The following is a 22,062-nucleotide window of genomic DNA, read 5'->3' as shown; positions in this document are numbered from 1 at the left end:
GTTGCCCTAAATAACCAAAGGCCTCAGTGTTATCTCTCCCCTCCCAGTCCCTCCTCTCTGAAATGCTGTTGCATAAAACAGGCAGGCGGCATGGGAGGGCTGCACACAGCTCGTCTCATCCTGCAGCAGGAGGCCAGGTTGCAGCGGAGGTTCCTTCAGCTTTGAGATGCTCTGGATGACCCTGGGGGATGACGGGAATTGAGGGTGGGGAGTGTCACAGAGGAAGTAGAGCCTGGGGGTTTTAGGCTTTGCTTGGTTTCAGGGGTTGCACTGCAGCCAGCAGTTGCTGCATTCATGACTCATACACACGAGGCTGTTGTCGGTCACACCCAGACCTCGTTACATAAACAAGGCGGACTCTGGCCAGCATCAGGCGGCCTGGGCACTGAGACAGTCTCCAGTCCTGCACGCCAGGCAGGAAATCTATCTCCCAGGCAGGGCCCCCGTCCTCTCTCCTCTCCAGGGAAGTTACAGCAAAGCCACGGCTGGGGTCCTCATCGGCCTGGAGTAAGAACCCTGGGCTGGGAGATGTCCCAGGTAGACGATGCTAACTCTGGGGTCTCTGTCTCCAAGGTCGGGGTTGCACATGATGCTATTGCTTTCACGGGGTTTATTTTCCACCGGGAACATAAGACGGGGCAGGAACAGGAGATCTGTTTCCGATTTGCTTTGCTTATACTTAGTGAACTCAGCAGCTTTTAATCAAATCCTTGTGTTCTGGGATCCCTAAACCCCCAAGAAGAAAGCAGCCTCATTTTGTGCTGGGACTGTGACAATGGTCCTCGGTTGCTGGCATCCTGGAGATGTCGATTAAGTGGCTCCTGTTGGTGGATGGGAGGGCCGAGCGTTACACATGAGCCCCCAGTAAAGCTGTGCTCAGGACCCCAGCCATGTGACACAGCGCTCTGAAGCATTCTTCTGTAGCCCGCAGTCACCAAACCCCTCTTGGGCCCAAATTCCACCTCTGCCAGAGTCAAAGATGCTTCTTATTGGAGTTGCCCTGCCCCCCCCCCCACCCAAATTCCTGACGTTGATTCAGACCTACGTGGTTCAGGCTTACGAAACAAGACCGCCAAGGGCAGGCCTCAGCAGCAGCCTCAGAAGCAGACGTTTCTCTGGGAACTTCTCCAGCCCCTCGGTCTCTGAGTCCCATTCTCCCCTGAGGCACCGAAGGAACTAGAATCCCTCTTCCCAAGACGGGTCCCAGAAACAAGAACACCTCTCCCCCAAAGCCAGCCATAAAACCTAAAAACAGGACTCTAACTGTCCCTCTATCCTATCTGTATAAAGAGTGGCACAGGCCGGGCGCGGTGGCTCACGCCTGTAATCCCAGCACTTGGGAGACCGAGGCGGGCGGATCACAAGGTCAGGAGATCGAGACCATCCTGGCTAACACAGTGAAACCCCGTCTCTACTAAAACTACAAAAAATTTAGCCGGGCGTGGTGGCGGGCGCCTGTAGTCCCAGCTACTCGGGAGGCTGAGGCAGGAGAAAGGTGTGAACCCGGGAGGCGGAGCTTGCAGTGAGCCGATTTCACGCCACTGCACTCCAGCCTGGGCGACAGAGCGAGAATACGTCTCGAAAAAAAAAACGAACAAAGAGTGGCCATAAGGAAATTCCCTGACCTGCCTTGTTTGGGCGTCCTAAGACCCCATCCCAGAGAAGCCGCCAGCCCCGTACCCGGAAGGAAGGAGTGCTGCTCAGAGAGGCCAAGAGGCCGGGCACAGTGGCTCACGCCTGTCATCCCAGCACTTTGGGAGGCCCAGGAGGGCAGATCATGAGGTCAAGAGATCGAGACCATCCTGGCCAACATGGTGAAACCCCGTCTCTACTAAAAATACAAAAATTAGCTGGGCGTGGTGGTGCACGCCTGTAATCCCAGCTACTCAGGAGGCTGAGGCAGGAGAATGGCTTGAACCTGGGAAGCGGAGATTGCAGTGAGCTGAGACTGCGCCACTGAACTCCAGCCTGGCAACAGAGTGAGACTCCGTCTAAAAAAAAAGAGAGAGAGAGAGAGAGAGAGGCCCAGAAGAATCTAGACACACAGGCCTGGCTGGGTTTCCCCGCTCAGACCTTCAGCATTGGATCAGGCCCTTTTTGTCCAACCCTATTTCTACACAGCTATCCAGACTTGGTTGAACCAAAGCATAAAAATAGACAATCTCCCCTTGTAACTTGGGGTCTTCATTCTGAATGCTCCCCTGTATACACGTTAAATACATTTGTATGTCTTTTCTCCAATTAATCCATCTGCTTCGTGTCCATGATTTTCAGTAACACATCAGGGGCCACGACCCCAGAAAGTCAATATAACAAACAGCAATTTTGCCAAGCAAAGAACGTACCGTTGCTCAAATAATAATAATGCAATGTCAAGGCCAATGACCACTGAACATTAGCTGCCACCAGCACAGCTGCCACGCAGCACAGGAGAGCAATTGACCCACAGCAAAACCCCTGCTTCCCATTGAATTATTTACCTCAATCTAAAGAAGAAAATCAGCTCCCGGCAGGCTCTGAGCAGAAAATAAAAAGGAACACACAGAGACTGTCTAAATCCCTGACCCCAATTACCGCTATTGCCAGCAGAATTTGTACACCACGGAATTGAATTAGAGTCATCACAGGACGTGCAACCACATTAGCAAATTCAGACAGGCTCTTCTGTTTCACTATTCAATCCAATATCCTTTGATCTGCGTGCCCTGGAGAAACAAAGCCCTTTAAAGCAATTGTTCTCTTCTTCCTTCCTTCCTTCCTTCCTTCTTTCCTTCCTTCCTTCCTTCCTCCCTCCCTCCCTCCCTCCCTTCCTCCCTCCCTTCCTTCCTTCCCTCCCTCCCTCCTTCCCTCCCTCTCTCTTTCTCTCTTTCTCCTTCTTTCTTTTTCTTCTTTTATATAGAACCTCACTATGTTGCCCAGGCTGGAGTACAATGGCGCAGTCTCAGCTCACTGCAACCTCCGCCTCACAGGTTCAAGCGATTCTCCTGCCTCAGCCTCCAGAGTAACTGGGATTACAGGCGCCTCCCACTATGCTCAGCTATTTTTTTTTTTGTTTTTAGTAGAGATGGGGTTTCACCATGTTGACCAGGCTGGTCTCGAACTCCTAACCTCGTGATTCGCCCACCTTGGCCTCCCAAAGTGCTGGGATTACAGGCATAAGCCACCGCGCCTATCCTTTTTTTTTTTTTTTTTTTTTTTTTTTTTTGATATCGAATCTCACTATGTTGCCCAGGCTGCAGTGCAATGGCGCAATCTTGGGTCACTACAACCCCTACCTCCCTGGTTCGAGCGATTCTCCTGCCTCAGTCTCGCGAGTAGCTGGGATTACAGGTGCGTACCACTACGCCCAGGTAATTTTTGTATTTTTAGTAGAGACGGGGTTTCACCATATTGGCCAGGATGGTGTTGAACTCCTGGCCTCAAGTGGTCCACCTGCCTCGGCCTCCCAAAGTGCTGTAATTACAGGCATGAGCCACTGTCCCCCGCCTGTTTTTTCTTTCTTTACATAGGATTGTACTGGTTTTCTCTGAAGTGTGGGTTCATTTAAACCAATCTTTCTGGGGTCAGCTGCTGTGGTTGAAGCCACTTAGTGGGTCTTAAACCCATAGAACCCTTCTCAGCTTGAGGAAGCCCACCGAGGGGAAAGTTCTGAGGTTCTACAAACCTGGCACAGGGACCCCGAGAAGAACAAATCTTAACTTCCTTCAGGCAAATCCTAAGGTTTCTCTTTGACTCCAGCTCAGCAATTACAAACTATATATGTGAATATACAGAAAGCATATGCTAATGGTTCTTGTGACTGAACTTGTCACTGGAAAGGGCCTGAAATCAGACCCCAGGAGAGGGTTCTTGGATCTTGCACAAGAAAGAATGTGTGGTGAGTCCATAAAGTGAAAGCAAGTTTATTAGGAAAGTAGGGGAATAAAGAATGGCTACTCCATAGAGCAGCCCCAGGGCCGCTGGCGGCCCATTTATATGGTTATTTCTTTTTTTTTTTTTTTGAGACAGAGACTCGCTCTGTCGCCTGGCCTGGAGTGCAGTGGCCGGATCTCAGCTCACTGCAAGCTCTGCCTCCCGGGTTTACGCTGCCTCAGCCTCCGGAGTAGCTGGGACTACAGGCGCCCGCCTAGCTTTTTGTATTTTTTTAGTAGAGACAGGGTTTCACCATGTTAGCCAGGATGGTCTCGATCTCTTGACCTCGTGATCCGCCCGTCTCGGCCTCCCAAAGTGCTGGGATTACAAGCTTGAGCCACCGCGCCCGGCCTGGTTATTTCTTGATGCTATGCTAAACAAGGAGTAGAGTATTCATGGCTCCTCTTTTTAGACCGTAGAGGGTAACTTCCTGACACTGCCATGGCATTTGTAAACTGTCATGGCGCCGGTGCGAAGGTAGTAGTGAGGACCACCAGAGGTCACTCTCGTCGCCATCTTGGATTTGGTAAAATGTGGCCAACTTCTCTACAGCAAGCTGTTTCATCAGCAATGTCTTTATGACCTGAATCTTGTGCCAACTTCTCATCTCATCCTGTACCTTTAGAATGCCTTGACCATCAGGGAATGTAGCCCAGCAGCTCTCGGCCTCATTTTACCCAGCCCCTACTCAAGCTGGGGTTGCCCTGGTTCGAACACCTCCAACAAACTCAACTCAGGTCCACCAGCCCAGTGCAGTAAAGCCGAACACTGCCATCGGGATTGCAGTGTAAGGAAGTGAGGCATTTATTCCAAGCTCTTTAGAGGGCATCAGGCAACTTCCTTGATGCCTTAAGACTCAACCCCCTGGGTGGCCAGTAGGTGAGGGTTTTCAACGGCAAGGAGGCAGAGGTTACAGGCAAAGCCATAATACATGCAGGCTATACATTGCTTTGACCTAAAAAGGTGGGGTACCTGGAAGCAGGGACCTAATGAGGATTCAAAGCTTCTCTGATTTGTCATCGGTTAAGGAGGTAAAGCTTTGTGTGAACATTTGGGGTCAGCAAAAATGAATGCTAGTTTTGGCCCATGGGTATGACTTCCTCCAGCACCTCCCTGCACCCCCCTCCACACCCCTCCCGCCACCACACGCTCCAGGGAAGGAATTTAGAACAAACATTGGCAATAAGAATTCAGGCCTCAGTTTCTCTTACTCGACTACAAGTCAGCAGATGGCATTTTTTATTTGGCGGGGGTCTGGGTTCCTGAAGATCAACTCAGGGCCATATAGTAAGATGTTACCTTGGCTGGGCATGGTGGCTCACACTGGGAATCCCAGCACTTTGGGAGGCCGTGGCGGGCAGATTACCTGAGGTCAGGAGTTCGAGACCAGACTGGCCAATATGCCGAAACCCTGTCTCTACTAAAAATACAAAAATTAGGGCGTAGTGGCGCGTACCTGTAGTCCCAGCTATTTGGGAGGCTGATGCATGAGAATCGCTTGAACCCAGGAGGTGCCAGAGGTTGCAGTGAGCCGACTGAACCACTGCACTGCAATCTGGGTGACAGAGCAAGACTCCTCTCAAAAAAGGATGTTATCTTTAGTCTTTACAGGAAACTAAACATCTTGAGGTCCTTTCTTCCTTGGCTGTTGTTCTACACTGCAATCACCTTCTTGCTTATTAAGCTGCTCCATGTACTTCTCAAGGCCAGTGAGGTGCCTGGAATTTCCCTTGACATTTCCCTTGAAGGAACTCAAGGTTTTCCTTTATTTCCATGCTAGGGAGAGTGCCTGGCAGGCCCCGAAGAGGCGTGTCTTTGCTCCATCTCACTGTCTCCCAGGACGGCATGATTCACGGAATAGAAAACATTAAATAATATGATTAGGTTAGGACTGTAGGTTACAACAGAAAGTGACAAGGAAGGCTGCTGCCCCAATGGGGAATCTTATTCCCAGTGGGCCTTGTTTGCCAAGGGATGAGTTCCACTTTATCCCCATGGATAAGATGAAATCCATTCTGTTTTCTAATTGGTTAGGAAGTTTTTGTTTGCAGCAGGGCAGGAAATCAAACACAGCTGGAGTCTCCTCCTGCACACCTCAACATGAATATCCAGGGACTCCCTAACACTCAAGCTCACCGCGGCTGTAGACGCCGGAGCTGAGCAGGCCACCCTGGTGCATGATCTGCTCCTCAGAACCCATGAATCCTCCACGGTCTCAGCATCCGAGCAGCCCAGCCTCTCCCCAGAAGGTCAACCAATTGGCCCCGCTCTTGACTTCCCAGTGACCGTATTATGCAGTTGCAGATTGAAGCTCTATTGGAGCAACCATTGGCAATGAGAATTCAGGCCTCAGTGTATGTCTGTAGCACAACAGACAGTGTCTCCAGAGGTTGAAGTATTTTGTTTCAAAGAGGAAGGAATCATCATTCATCACAAAAGGCAAGACATCTTTGGAGCAAGGAAAACTTGAGGAAAATACCACAGACCATGCAATGGGGCACTTGTCAACGGTGTGTGGTAAACCAGTCTTCCCAGAGTGGCGTGCACGCGGATCCCTCACAACATGGGTGACACACAGACTATGCTTCAGCAGGTCTGGCTGGGCCCAAGGCGCAGTGTTTCTCGTCAGCTCCCGGGGGATGTCAAGGCTACAGATCCATGGATCTCACTTTGCAGGACAGAGACTTGGTAATGGCTTCCCAGAGTTGCTACAATAAAATCCCAAAGACCGGGCAGCTTAAATAACAACCTCGATTCCCCCACAGTCCTGGAAGCTGGAAGTCTGAGATCAAGGTGTGGGCAGGGCCGCTTCCTCCTGAGGCCTCTCTCCTGGGCTTGTAGATGCCATCTTCTCCATGAGTCCCCATGTGGTCGTCCCTCTGTGTATGTCCGTGTCCTCATCTCCTTTTCTTATGAGGTATCCTAGTCCATTTCAGGCTGCTGTCACAGCATACCATAGACTGGGTGGCTTATAAGCAACAGACATTGATTCTCCCACAGTCCTGGAGGCTGGAAGCCAGAGGTCTGAGATCAAGGTGTGGGCAGGGCTGGTTCCTCCTGAGGCCTCTCTCCTTGGGCTGTAGATTCTGTCTTCTCCCTGTGTCCTCACAGGGTCGTCCCTCTGTGTGTGTCTGTGTCCTCATCTCCTCTTCTTATGAGGTGTCTTAGTCCATTTCAGGCTGCTATCACAGAATACCATAGACTGGGTGGCTGATACACAAAAGACATTGATTCTCCCACAGTCCTGGAGGCTGGACGTCTGAGATCAGGGTATGGGCAGGGCTGGTTCCTCCTGAGGCCTCTCTCCTGGGCTTGTAGACGCCATCTTCTCCCTGTGTCCCCATGTGATCCTCCCTCTGTGTGTGTCTGTGTCCTCATCTGCTCTTCTTATGAGATGTCTTAGTCCATTGCAGGCTGCTATCATGGACTACCATAGACTGGGTGGATTGTAAACCACAGACATTGATTCTCCCACAGTCCTGGAGGCTGGACGTCTGAGACCCAGGCATGGGCAGAGGGTCATCCCTCTGTGCATGTCTGTGTCCTCATCTCTTCTTTTTATAAGGTCTGCAGTCCTGTTGGATCAGGGCCCAACCTAGTGACCTCATTTTGCCTGAATCACTTTTTTTTTTTTTTTTTTTTGAGACAGAGTCTAGCTCTGTCACCCAGGCTGGCGTGCAGTAGCATGATATCGGCTCACTGCAACCTCTGCCCCCCAGGTTCAAGCAATTCTCCTGCCTCATGCTTCCAAGTAACTGGGACTACAGGCACGCCCAGCTAATTTTGTGTGTGTGTGTGCTTTTTGTATTTTTAGTAGAGATGGGGTTTCACCGTGTTAGCCAGGATGGTCTCCACCTCCTGACCTCATGATCTGCCTGCCTCAGCCTCCCAAAGTGCTGGGATTACAGGCCTGAGCCACCGCACCCCACCTGAACCACCTCTTTAAAGACCCCTCTCCAAACACATCTCCAAACCCCATCTCAGACCCCATCTCCAAACACAGTCACAATTGGAGGTCCTATAGGTTAGAACTTCCATTTGTAAAATTGAGGAGGGTACAATTTGGCTCACAACAGAGTTAAACCATGGGACATGGTCAACAACAATGGGGATGCCATTGGACAGCCTGGTTCAGTGGAGACAACCAGGCTTTGGCAATCTGGAGAGACAGTTTCATCTCAGCAACATCACGTGCCTGGCCCATGCCCTGAATAACACTCTTCCTTAATTTTTTTTTTTGTGAGACAGTCTTGCTCTTTACCCAGGCTGGAGTGCATCGGTGCAATCTTGGCTCACTGCAGTGCAACAGCGCAATCTCAGCTCACCTCTGCCTCCCGGGTTCAAGCAATTCTCTCACCTCAGCCTCCTGAGTAGCTGGGATTACAGACACATACCTCCATGCCCAGATCAGCCCAGAATCCAGCCACATGAAGATTCCAGATCAGCCCAGAATCCAGCCACATGCAGATTCTGGATCAGCAGGTCTGTGTGGGGCTATAATTGCGTTTTATTGTGATTATAATACAATAAGAAAATATTTTTTAGAAAAACCTCAGGAGGCATTCATTCGGGTTGAAGGAAATGTTCTTAGGTTGAAATGCACTTCTTTCTTTTTCTTTGTTTTGTTTTGTTTTGTTTTGTTTTGTTTTCTTTCTTTCTTCTTTCTTTCTCTTTCTTTGTTCTGCTTCTGCTTGTTCCTCTTTGTCTTCCTCTTCTTCCTCCTCCCCTTCCCCTTCCTCCTTTCCTCTTCCTCTTCTTCCTCTTCTTCTTCTTCTTCTTTCTTCTTCTTCCTCTTCCTCTTCCTCTTCCCCTTCCTCTCCTTCTCCTCCTCCTCCTCTTCCTTCTTCTGACAAGGTCTAGCTTTGTTGCCCTGGCCGCAGTGCAGTGGTGCAATCATAGTTCACTGCAGCCCTGAACTCCTGAGCTCAAGGGATCTGTCTGCCTCAGCCTCCCAAGTAAGGAAAACAAATGTATTTTAGATAGATAGGTCAATAGATAGGTAGATGGGATATATGATAGATAGATAGATAGATAGATAGATAGATAGATAGATAGATATTGAAGATAGATATTGGAGATAGATGAACAGATAGATAATAGAGAGATAAAGAGATGATAAATAGATAGGTAGACTTTTGAGACAGATGAAAGGCAGATAGAGATATAGGTATATATAGAGTTAGATATAAACATATCTTATTGGTTCTATTTCTTTGGAGAAACTTGAGTCATATACATATTAACAAAGATCAAGAAGAAGAAAATTTTAAAAATCACCCCAATCCCAGCATGTGCTGTTTTTTGGGAGACAGATAGATTTGCAAACGTTTTTAAAGCTTTTATAAAATCTAATTTTGCCACATAAAAATGTGAAGATTTTTGTGGATGTGATGACTCCTCTTGGGTTTTTAAACATCTGAAGCCTCCCAGAGGCTGGGATTCACAGGCCACAGCAGAGTTTCCCAGCCTCAGCACTGGGGCTGGACACATCGCTGACAGGTTTAAGTGCCTCTGGCCCCTGATCCATCGGGGGAATTCCCAGAAGCTTAGCAGTGTCTGGGAGAGCTCCATCTGGAGGCAGAACCCCACTTTTCTATCCCCTGTATGCCAATAAGAGTGAAGAAAATGACTGGAATTGGGGGGGCCTCAAAGGAAGGGTCAATTGTTATCCAAGGAAGGGGAGACATTTCTTGGACTATGTGCTCCAATATTTGCCAGATGCCTTCACACTCAGGTGCCAAATAGCCATAGACTGTTTCTGCACAGCCCCTTCCTACTCCAACAAGGAAACTATGGAACGCTTAGCTTCTGGGTTATATGTGCAACGGCTCTATGCCGTATGAGGGAAAGATCCTACAAGTGCATTCTGACAGTCAGATCCATTTAAAAATGCCCCAGACAACTATACCATTCCTCCTATACTGTACGGTACAACTATACCTCCAGACAACTATACCTCCTATAGTGTACAGGAGCATGACATTTCCAACCTGTCCCCTTTCCCAGGGTTAGAAGTTATGACTAACAGCAGGTTCTCCACTACAGCACTAATGACGCTTGGAGCTGCATAACTCTCTGTCATGGGTGCTGTCCTGTGCACTGTAAGGTGTTGAACAACATGCCTTGTCTCCACCCACCAGACGCCAGAACACCCATCCCCGTGCAACTACCAAAACTGTTTCCAGACATTGCCAAGTGTTACTTGAGGAACACAATTATCCCTGGGGAGCAGAAGAATGTCATAGATAGATGATGGACAGCTAGATACATAGGTTGATAGATGGATGGATAGATAGTAGATAGATAGATAGATAGACAGATAGATAGATAGATAATCAGATAGATAGATAGATAAATAGATAGGTAGATAGATAGATAGATATGAGAGTTGAATAGTTGGAGAAGTAGGTAGAAAGATAGATAGATAGATAGATACATAGATAATAGAGATGAGAGTTGGATAGTTGGAGAAGTAGGTAGAAAGATAGATAGGTAGATAGATGATAGACAGAGAGATGATAGATGATAGACATGAGAGTTGGTTAGGGAAGTAGATAGACAGACAGATAGAGAATAGAGATGAGAGTTGGATAGTTAGATAAGTAGGCAGAATGATAGATGATAGAGAATCAATAAATGAGAAAATTTTTGACAGATAGATCAACGCATAGATTAGATAGATAATAAGTGGATATAATAGAGACAGATAGATCAATGGATAATGATAGATAGATAGATAGATAGATAGATAGATAGATAGATAGATAGATGACAGAAAAATCATTGACAGAGATAGATAATAAACGACAGGTAGAAAAATCATTGACATAGATAATCAATAAATGACAGATAGATAATAGGTGGATATAGTAGAGACAGATAGGTCGATGGATAATGGTAGATGATGGATAGATCTATAGATAGGCAGACAGACAGACAGTATCTCTCATGCTAAGGCAAGGTTCCTCAACCTCAGTCCTACTGACATATGAGGTTGGATCATTATTTTCTGTGGGGTGTCCTGTGCACTGCAGGGTGTTGAGCAGCATCCCTGGGCTCCACCCACTAGTTGCCAGGAGCATCCCTGCCTCAAGATATTGACAAGTGTCCCTGTGGATAAACATGATCCCTGGTTGAGAATGGCTGGATGGCAGCATCTGTACCTGGGGGTGTCACCTTGGGCCTGCATAGATTGAATGACACATGACTGAATTGGAGACCACAGAGCTGCCTCCCCACTGTGGCAGGGATCCATGAGACTCCACCCAAAGGTAACCAGATGGTTGCACACAGAGTCATCATCTCTTAAAAGAAGCACATAGCTCCGCTTGGGCATCACCTGGGGTGCTTCTTAAGATGCAGGTCTCCCAGCTCCCAAATGCCCGACCCGCGCCTACTGAATAAAGATCTCAGTGGGTGGGGACCGGGGTGGTGCTTTTAATACCTCCTCCCTTCAAGGTGATGACCTGCACATCAAAGACAGAGAATCACCGCACTAAATGGCTGCAATGCCCAAGGTAACAATGGCAGGGAAATGACCCATTTGTGGTTCCCTTTCCAAGCTACAAATTTGCTAGATCAAAGGATGCTTGCAGAGAAGGAGGGGGCAGGGAGAGAGGGGGCACCAGAATGGAAGCAAGTCAAGAAAAACATAACTGAGACATAGGATGAGGCTGGCGTGGTTTGGGGTTCTGTACCCTGGCATGGTATGGCTTCTTACCTTAGGCGATCATCATAACTTTTTTTTTTTTTTTTTTTTTTGAGATGGAGTCTTACTCTGTCACCCAAGCTGGAGTGCAGTGGTACAATCTCAGCTTATTGCAACCACTTCCTCCCAGGTTCAAGCGATTCTCCTGCCTGAGCCTCCTGAATAGCTGGGATTACAGACACCCCCCCACCATGCCTGGCTAATTTTTGTGTTTTTAGTAGAAACAGCATTCTGCCATGTTGGCCAGGCTGTTCTCAAACTCCTGACCTCAAGTGATCCACCCAGCTCGGCCTCCTAAACTGCTGGGATTACAAACATGAGCCACTGTGCCCGGCCCACAACTTCCCCATATCCCAGTTTTTAGAAGTCAACTAAACAGCCTGTGACAACCTAATGCAGCAAGTAATGAAAAGTACTTGTCACAACAGCTGACGTATCTTTACTCAACAGGAAGTACTCAGAAATATGATGTGCTACTGTTCAGAGCTCTGAGTGGTCTTTTTCATAAGTTTTTTTAGTCTCTACATAGAAACACAGCTCTGTACAAATGCACACACATTTTAAGTCATGTTGATACGGACAGGAGGCAGGAAGATACTAGATAGAAGAGGGCAGTTCCCCAGCAAAGGCCCCACCCTCAAGCCTGGAAACCTGTCGTCCTAAATGGAAATTCCTATTTTTGTGCCCAAATGTTGCCTTTTGACCCACCATGCACCCCTGCCCTGTACCCATATAAACACCAAACCCCAAACCCCAGACCCCACGTGCAGACAGACGGATGAGCAGAAAAGCAGAGGAACTGAAGAGCAGCACAGCAGAGAAGGAGAGAAGAGAAGGACACTGAGAGGTGTTCAGCTGGGGATGGCTGGAGAAGAGATCAGCCGCAGGACAACCAAACTCCAGGGGAAGATCATCTTCCCACTCCATCCCCTTTCCAGCTCCCCAATCATCCCACTGAGAGTCATCTCCATCTGGCAATAAACATTTCTGCATTTACCATCCTTCAGTTTGTTCGTGTGACCTGATTCTTCCTGGACGCTGGACAAGAACCCGGGTACTGGCCGGGCGCAGTGGCTCAAGCCTGTAATCTCAGCGCTTTGGGAGGCCGAGATGGGCGGACCACAAGGTCAGGAGATTGAGACCATCCTGGCTAACACGGTGAAACCCCGTCTCTACTAAAAAAATACAAAAAACTAGCTGGGCGTGGTGGCGGGCGCCTGTAGTCCCAGCTATTTGGGAGGCTGAGGCAGGAGAATGGCGGGAACCCGGGAGGTGGAGCTTGCAGTGAGCTGAGATCCGGTCACTGCACTCCAGCCTGGGTGACAGAGAGAGATTCCGTCTCAAAAAAAAAAAAAAAAAAAAAAGAACCCGGGCACCAAGAGGGCACTGAGCTAGTTAACACTTAATAGTTAACACTTAAGCCACCTGCAGATGGCAGAGCTAAAAGAGCACCGTAACACACCCACTGGGGCTTCAGGGGTCACAGGCACCCACCCCTAGATGCTACCATGGAGCCCAGAGCTCAAAAACACTCATGCTAGCTGCTGTATCTGCCTATCTGCAAGCTCTGCCTCCCATAAGAGGTTTCAGTGTGTGGCGGTCAAACAGATGAACCACATCCCTGTCGCACGTCCTGTGAGGGGGGTCAGGGAACTCTCAGGTTTCAAATCTGATAAGGGAACAATATACAATAGACTTGGAAGAGACTGTCTTAGCTGGTGTATATCCTGGACATGTATCCTTTTCTTTTCTTTTAATTTATTTTTAATTGATTCATAACAGATGTACATAGCTTCAGGGTACATATAATAATTTAATACATTTATATAATTTGTAAAGATCAAATCAGTGTACTTGGGATATCCATCCACCTTAAATATTTGTCTTTTCTTCATGTTAGAACCATTCCAACTCTTCTATTTTGAAATCTACAATAGATTATTGTAAACTAAAGTCACCCTACTGATTATCTAACACTAGTGCTTATTTCTTCTATCAAACCCTATAATTTTCTTTTTTTCCCTCAATAAATGACATTTCATACACTGCCCTTTGATGTTTCCACTTCTGGTTCTCAGCTGTTAGAAGACCTGATTGTGTCTCATGTTCCTTCATGTCCCTCTGGATTGGATGGCAAATACTAATTAAATACAGTGGAAATGTGGGGCTGCTAAAATGTGAACCTCTGTTAGGAATATGACCATATTCTTATTATTATCTTGTTTTGTGTTGATAATTTAGTAATAATAATAATGATTTATAGTATATTAACCATTAACAATACTCTGTTTTCTTTATTTAATTTTAAGTTCCGTGATACAGATGCAGGATGTGCAGGTTTGTTACATAGGTAACCATGTGCCATGGTGGTTTGCTGCACCTATCAACCCGTCACGTAAGCATTAAGCCCCACATGCATTAGCTATTTATTCTGATCAATAATCTGTTTTCTTAAGTACTTCATAGCAATCATCCCAGCAGCCTTGCAGAATGTTTCTGGGATCTTGGGAATGTGCTCCGTTTCCAGCTGGTGATGGCTGAGGATGTAACAGGGTCATCTGTGCATTTAATGAATTACCCAGGACATACCCAGCTGTTGAGTTCACATCATCGTATTTACACAGAAGGGCCCTGATCCAGACCTCACTTTCTTTCCAGTCCCTCCTGTAACGTCCCTATGGGGTGCTACTTGTGTCAGAGGCACTGGAACCAGAGCGACTCCATCTTGAAAAGGGGCTGGGCAATAGAAGGCTGAGACCTACTGGGCTGCATTCCCTGATGATTAAGGCATTCTGAGTCACAGGATGAGATTGAAGGTCTGCACAAGATACAGGTCATAAAGACCTTGCTGATAAAACAGGTTGTAATAAAGAAGCCGGCCAAAACCTACCAAAACCCAGATGGTGACGAGAGTGACCTCTGGTTGTCCTCACTGTTACACTTCCACCAGCGCCATGACAGTTACAAATGCCATGGCAATGTCAGGAACTCTGCATGGTCTGAAGAGGGGAGGCATGAATAATCCATCCCTTCTTTAGCATATCAAGAAATAACCATAAAAATGGGCCACCAGCAGCTCTCAGGGCTGCTCTGTCTGTGGAGTAGCCATTCCTTTCTTCCTTTACTTTCCTAATAAACTTGTTTTCACTTTACAGACTTGCCCTGAATTCTTTATTGAGTGAGATCCAAGAACCCTGTCTTGGGCTCTGGATCCGGACCTTTTTCCTGTAACACTCCGAGAAGGGAAGATTCTGATTTTCAGAAGACAAGGCTTGGGATAGAGCAGGATGCTCATTGGAGTCTTCCCAGAGAGAGCTGCAAGACAGCTCAAATTCTGCTGCCAGCTGCCCCCGTCCAAATCCTCAGTGCCTCAGTTTACCCATATCTGTGAGGGTTAATACTGAATGTCAACTTGCTCGGATCGAAGGATACAAAGTATCGATCCTGGGTGGGTCTGTGAGGGTGTTGCCAAAGGAGATTAACATTTGAGTCAGTGGACTGGAAGGGGCGGACCCACCCTCAATCTGGGCAGGCACCATCTAATCAGCTGCCACTGTGGCTAGAACATAAGCAGGCAGAAAAATGTGAAAAGAGACACTGGCCTAGTGTTCCGGCCTACATCTTTCTCCCGTGCTGGATGCTGGAACATCAGACTCCAAGTTCTTCGGTTTTGGAATCTGGACTGGCTCTCCTTGCTCCTCAGCCTGCAGACGGCCTGTTGTGGGACCTTGTGATCATGTGAGTTCATACTTAATAAACTCCTCTCTCTATATCTATTTCTATTGCATCAGCTCTGTCCCTCTAGAGAACCCTGACTAATACACCATCTGTAAAATGACATCAGGCACGACACTCCCGTCATAGGGCTGAGGGACAATCAACTAAGTTAATCCATGCCTAGTGCATAGGAAGTGCTGGTGTCATTCAAAGAATTTAGCACAGGACACGGTGTGGTGGCTGATGCCTGCAATCTCATGATTTGGGGAGGCCAAGGCAGGAGGATCATTTGAGCTTAGAAGTTCAAGTCCAGCCTGGACAACATAGTGAGATCCCATCTCTACAAAAAGTTTTAAAAACTAGTCAGGCATGGCGGCAAATGCCTGTAGTCCCAGCTACTGTGGAGGCTGAGGTGGGAGGTTTGTTTGAACCCCTGGGGTGAAGGCTGCAGTGAGCTATGATGGAACCACTGCACTCCAGTCTAGGTGACACAGTGGGCCCCTCCCTCAAAAAAAGTTAAAACGCATTAAAAAAAGAAAACATTTTATGTCATAAGTGCGTTTAATACAACTACCCTACCAAACGCCATAGCTTAGCCTTACCTGCCTTGAAAGTGCTCAGAACACTTCCATCAGCCAATGGATGGACAAATCATCTAGCACAAAGTCGACTTTGTAATGAGGTTTTGCACACCTCACATAATTTATTGAATATTGCACTGAAAGTGAAAAACAGAATGGCTGTATGGGGCCGGGCACGGTGGCGCACACTTTTAATTCCAGCGCTTTGGGAGGCCGAGGCAGGTGGATCACCTGAGGTCAGGAGTTCGAGACCAGCCTGGCCAACATGGTGAAACCTAGTCTCTACTACAAATACAAAAATTAGCTGGGTGTGGTGGGCAGGCTCCTATAATCCCAGCTACTTGAGATGCTGAGGCAGGAGAATTGCTTGAATCCAGGAGGTGGAGGTTGCAATGAGCTGAGATTGTGCCATTGCACTCCAGCCTGGACAACAGAACAACACTACATCTCAAAAAAAAAAAAGAACAGTTTTAGGGGTACTCAAAGTACAGTTTTAGTTTGCACTGAATGCATACCAATTTTGCACCATTGTAAAGTTGAAAAATCTTAAATTGAACCATCGTGTCAAACCATCGTAAGTTGGGAACTGTCTGTATACTGCACTTTGTAGAAGTTGATTCGCCCAGGGGGATATGTTTAACCTTTGGCTCTTACTGTGAATGATATAAAGTCCTGGAAGTACTTTTCTGAGGAGGTGGGTTTACTGTCGAACATCTCCCTGTAAACAGAAACTAATGAATGCATTGCCGCATCATCCACTCACTAGGTGAGACCTGAAGACAGCACGGAATAATACAAAATCCTCACTGCAGATCCCAGACTATGTCCACCAGGATCTATCCATCCCAGCATTGCCTCTGCCCGCAAACAGCCAACTCCAATCTTAATTACATCCAAGTCTTTAAACAGGATAAACAGGAAGTGCTGCCACAGGAACATCTGAATGATGTGTTTTCATTCCTAGCAGAAATACTTCTCCCTGTTAAGATTCGCCTGGGTATTCCCTTCTCTGGAATCGCCACATTAAAATGACCAAAGAAACTTACTCAATTGTTGTTCAAATCCTATTCTTTATGAATTCACTGGAGTTTCTCAAAGAGGTCCTCACACGGAACTAAAAACTCTAATCTTGGAGTCTGGGACAGCCAGCCTGCAAGTTCATGTTGAAGTTTTTGATGTAAAACTATTCAGGTGGTTTTAATTTGCAAGAATGAATGACAGTGTTTAGGAAAAGGCTTAAAAATCTGAACAAATGCAACCCTTCTGGCAAACGAATCTCTAATAATCTGCCCCATGGGATGAAGTAGTTTCAGCTCTATTTTTACCATGTGGAAATGGTCAGAACTAATTTTTAAAATCAGAAAGAAATGATTGACATTCCCCACATGCCCAGTCATGCTTGAATCATGGAGTTAAATAGGTCATTTTTTAAACGCTTGGGACACACGGATCAAAACAGGAAAATAGGGTGAATATCTAAATTCTATCAGCTAACATCCTGCCCTTCTGGATCTAATTCCCAGTTTCCAAATTGGAGCAGCCAGTCCTCTCCCTCCCCTCCCAGCCACCCATCCCTCTTAGTCTCCTTTCTAATCCCATTGGGCAAATTATCCCCATTCACTTCACAGCAACTCCTTTGGAAGGAGTTTCTTAAAGCAAGAAGAGAAAAATCCACGCCCAGGCAGATCTCCCTCAAAGCAAAATGCGTCTTACCTCGGGCGTGCATTAGAAAACACAGGAACGCAAGACAAGGAAGTCCCCACCAGCTCTCCATAGTTTGCTTCAGGATGCAAGAACCTCAGCGGACTCCCCAGCCAAGCGGATTGTGAGATCTGGCCTCTCCACCCTCCTGTTGTTGACTTCTGGTCTCCCAGCTTGGAAGGAAGGGAAGTGATGTCTTCAAGTGGAAAATATGAACCGAACTGCCAGAAACAAATGGGCTCCAAGCTCAGATCCCAAACTCCACAGCTGAAAACCTGTGGGACCAGTGTAGGCACGCTCAGTCACGTCTGGGAGCCAGCCTCCCCGGGCTGCCCCACCAATCTGCAGCAGCGCAGAGGATGGGGACACCGGGGTGGTTCCCCAGCGCCAACGGGCAGCTCAGGCTTCTGGAAGCCGGCACACTTGCTTGGCAACTCTGCTCGCTGCGGGCGTGGGAGCTGTAGCAAGTTCAAAGTCACCAACCCAGAAAGCAGAGAAGACACTGGCCGCCTGTATCTTCCTCCTGCAGTACGTGATCGTCCAGCGATACCCAGTGTGGGGCTAACGCACATGTCAGTGCAAAGACCTCAGTTGAAGTCTTGGCTTTTATACCTAACAAACTCAGCGACTTCCGAGACGGATTTATCATCCTCAGCCTTCAGTTGTCTTGTAGGTGGCAGAACTAATATTTCAGCAGAGACTGTTGTTCAGGAAAAGCAGATGACACGTGACTTTTGTGGCTTTCACTTAAATCTGAGACATTTTATCTAACTACCAAAATTTACATCTTCTATTTGAAATCTCCCTGGAGAAGAACTATGACTGGATAGCTCAGTTTGATGATTAATCCTGCTTTCACAATGGTTATTATTATATTTTTCCCTGCAGATCTGTGACTGTGTCTAATTTATCCATATACAACTCGTAGGTTAACCCTTACACTCTACCTACCCCGAAGCAGTAGGCAAGAACTTACAAAGTTAGCATTTGCAAACAGCTTTGAAGTCCTCTGGTAAGTAGATTAGCTGCAGGAGAAAGGGGAAAGTCAGTCTTAGTTATGAGGGCAGCTTCTGAATTCCTGGAGAAGCAGGATTCATGGCAAACAGACCCAAAAGGAGAAATAAACCTTGGACTTTTCTCTCTGCAGATGTGAGCACTTGGAAGTGCTACATCTGTTCATGTTGTTGATCTGGTGTTTGGGATTTGTCTTCTATGTAATCTTCTTTCTTTCTTTCCTTCCTTCCTTCCTTCCTTTCTTTTCTTTTCTTTTCTTTTTTTTTTTTTTTTTTCTTTTTTTTTTTGACAGAGTCTCACTCTGTTGCCCAGGCTGGAATGCAGTGATGTGATCTCGGCTCACTACAAACTCCGCCTCTCAGGTTCAAGCAATTCTCCTGCCTCAGCCGCCCAAGTAGCTGGGATTACGGGCACCTGCCACCACGCCCGGCTAAGTTCTGTATTTTTAGTACAGACAGGGTTTCACCTGCATTGCCCAGGCTGGTCTTGAACTCCTGACCTCAAGTGATCCACCTGCCTCGGCTTCCCAAAGTGCTGGGATTACAGCCACCGTGCCTGGACTGCAACGTCTTTATAAAGGTAAGCCACTTGGATGAAGTTCCTGTGCAAACAGGGGTATGTGTGTATGTGCATTTGTGTGTGCGTGTGTGTGCACGTGCGTGTGCATGTGTGTGGGTATGCATATTTGTGTATGTGCGTGCGTGTGCATGTGTGCATGTGTGTACATGCGTGTGCACGTGCGTGCAGGTGCACGTGTGCATGTATGTGTGAGTGTGTGAGCGTGTGCATGTGTGTGCATGTGTGTGCACATGTGCGTGTGTGTGCATATGTGTGTGCATGTGTGCGCATGTGTGTGCATGTGTGTGCATGTGTGTGTATGCATATGGGGGAAATGCTCTAAGGCAGTTAGCTTGTGCAATCTCTAAACTCTGAATGGTAGAGTCCAGGAAGCAGTTGATGCATTTAGAAAGATACTTCCTTCAAAGTCTCCTGACCCTAAAGAGGACTGACACTGTGACACCTGCTACAAAGTGGATGGAAGTCAAAAACTGGATGCTGAGTTACAGAAAACAGACACAGAAGAACGCATTGTGTAGGATTCCATTTCTCTGAAATGTCCAGAACAGGCAAATCTGCAGAGAGTGAAAGCGCATTGCTGGTTGCCAGGGGCTGGAAAGACATGGGAATGGGTATATTATGAGTTGCATTTTGTCCCCCCCAAACTTCATATATTGAAACCCTACCCTTCAGTACTTCAGAATGTGACTTTCTTTGGAAATAAAATATTTGCAGATGTATTACTTTGGTGCAAAAGCAATTGCAATTTTCACCATGACTTTTGTTTGTTTGTTTTTTTGAGACAGAGGCTCACTCTGTCACCCAGGCTGGAGTGCAGTGGCTCGATCTCTGCTCACTGCAACTTCTGCCTCCTGAGTTCAAGTGATTCTCCTGCCTCAGCCTCCTGACTAGCTGGAATTACAGGCATGCACCACCACAGCCTGTTAATTTTTGCATTTTTAGTAAAGATGAGGTTTCACCATGTTGGCCAGGCTGGTCTCAAACTTCTGACCTCATAATCCACCCACCTTGGCCTCTCAAAGTGCTGAGATTACAGGCAGGAGCTAGCGTGCCCAGCCCCTCGCCATTACTTTTAAAGGCGAAAACCGCAATTACTTTTGCACTAACCTAATCATTAGTTAAGATGAGGTCATACTGGAACAGGATGGGCCCCAATGCAATATGATTGGTATTTTAAAAGAAGAGAGAAATCTGGACACCGACATGCACACAGGGAGAAGGCCTTGAGAACATGAAGTGGGAGATTGGGGTGATGCACCTATAAGCCAAGGGATATTGGCAGCAAACCACTGGACGCAATGGGAGGGGCATGGAATCCATTCTACCTCACAGCGTCAGAAGAAATCAGCCCTGCTGGCTGGGCTCAGTGGCTCACGTCTGTAATGCCAGCACTTTGGGAGGCTGAGGTGGGTGGATCAGTAGAGACTAGAAGTTCGAGACCAGCCTGGCCAACATGGTGAAACACCATTTCTACTAAAAATACAAAAATTAGCTAGGCATGGTGGCGTGAGCCTGTAATCCCAGCTACTTGGGAAGCTGAGGCAGGAGAATCGCTTGAACCCGGGAGGCAGAGGTTGCAGTGAGCTGAGATTGTGCCACTGCACTCCAGACTAGGCAACAGAAACAGAGTGAGACTCTGTTAGAAAGAAAGAGAGAGCAAGAGAGAGAGAGAAGAAAGAAGGAAAGAAGGAAGGAAGGAAGGAAGGAAGGAAGGAAGGAAGGAAGGAAGGAAGGAAGGAAAGAAGGAAGGAAGGAAGGAAGGAAGGAGAAAAAGAAAGAGAGAAAGAAAGAAAAGAAAGAAAGAAAGAGAGAGAGAAAGAAAGAAAGAAAAAGAAAGAAAAGAAAGAAAGAAAGAAAGAAAGAAAGAAAGAAAGAAAGAAAGAAAGAAAGAAAGAAAAAGAAAGAAAGAAAGAAAGAAAGAAAGAGAAGGAAAGAAGGAAAGAAAGAGAAAGAGGAAAGGGAAAGGGAAGGAAAGGAAAGGAAGAAAGAGAAAGGAAGGAAGGGAGGGAGGGAGGGACCCAACCTGTTTGCACCTTGATTTCAGACCTCTATGCTCCAGAACTGTGACAGCTTAACTATCTGTTTTTCAAGCCCCCTCCCCAGTTTGAAGCATGTTTTTATGACAGTCCCCAGGAAGCCAATATAAAAAACAGCTGCTAATGGGATTTCTTTTGGGGGCAGTGAAATTATCTTGGAACTAGGTAGAAGTGGTGGCCACACAACACTGTGAAAGCAGCAAGCGCCCTGAATTGTTCACTTTAAAATGGTGAATTCTCCTGTCATCCCAGCACTTTCGGAGGCTGAGGCTGGTAGACCACCTGAGGTCAGGAGTTAGAGACCAGTCTGGCCAACATGATGAAACCCATCTCTACTAAAAATACAAAAATTAGCCAGATGTGGTGGTGACTGCCTGTAATCCCAACTACTTGGCAGGTTGAGGCACGAGAATCGCCTGAACCTGGGAAGTAGAGGTTGCAATGAGACAAGATCACGCCAGCCTGGGCAACAGAGACTCCGTGTCAAAAAAAAAAACAAAAAAAAACAAAAAAAAACCCAGTTAATTCTATGATTGTGAATTTCACCTTAATTTAAAAAAAAAAATGTTTCCGAAAAGGTAGTGAGGAATTAGGTTAAATGGTTAAATTCAGGAAATCCTCTCAGATTGCAAAATAATTGCTATGATTTCCACCATGCCTACCATGTGCCAGACAGTGTTGTATTTTACATGCTTCTTAAGGCAAGAGTAGATAAGCTTTTCTGTAGGTCAGATAGTAAAGGCATTTATCTTTGCAAACCATATCGATTCTGCCGCAATATGTAACCAATGTCTGTGTGCCAAGTGGACTTTAT

At 46.9% G+C, this 22,062-nt stretch overlaps 1 protein-coding gene across 4 annotated transcripts in view; it reads right to left on the bottom strand.

Annotated features, from left to right (window-relative positions):
- XG (Xg glycoprotein (Xg blood group)) overlaps positions 1-18,614 on the bottom strand; it is a 66,012-nt gene extending 47,398 nt beyond the window's left edge. The window contains exon 1 of one of the 4 annotated variants that reach the window (XM_025373602.1): positions 17,632-18,614. Coding sequence is in view for 3 of the 4 variants with exons in the window: in XM_025373599.1 (XP_025229384.1) it covers positions 17,632-17,692 (61 nt within the window). In the remaining variant the exon portion in view is untranslated. The remainder of the gene's footprint in view (positions 1-17,631) is intronic. The other 3 variants (XM_025373599.1, XM_025373601.1, XM_025373600.1) reach the window with 3 other exon arrangements.
- Between the last annotated feature and the right edge of the window lie 3,448 nt (positions 18,615-22,062).

The sequence above is a fragment of the Theropithecus gelada genome, chromosome X (assembly GCF_003255815.1).
Source record: "Theropithecus gelada isolate Dixy chromosome X, Tgel_1.0, whole genome shotgun sequence".
Taxonomy (NCBI): Eukaryota; Metazoa; Chordata; class Mammalia; order Primates; family Cercopithecidae; genus Theropithecus; species Theropithecus gelada.
This window is presented reverse-complemented; position numbering and strand designations above follow the sequence as displayed.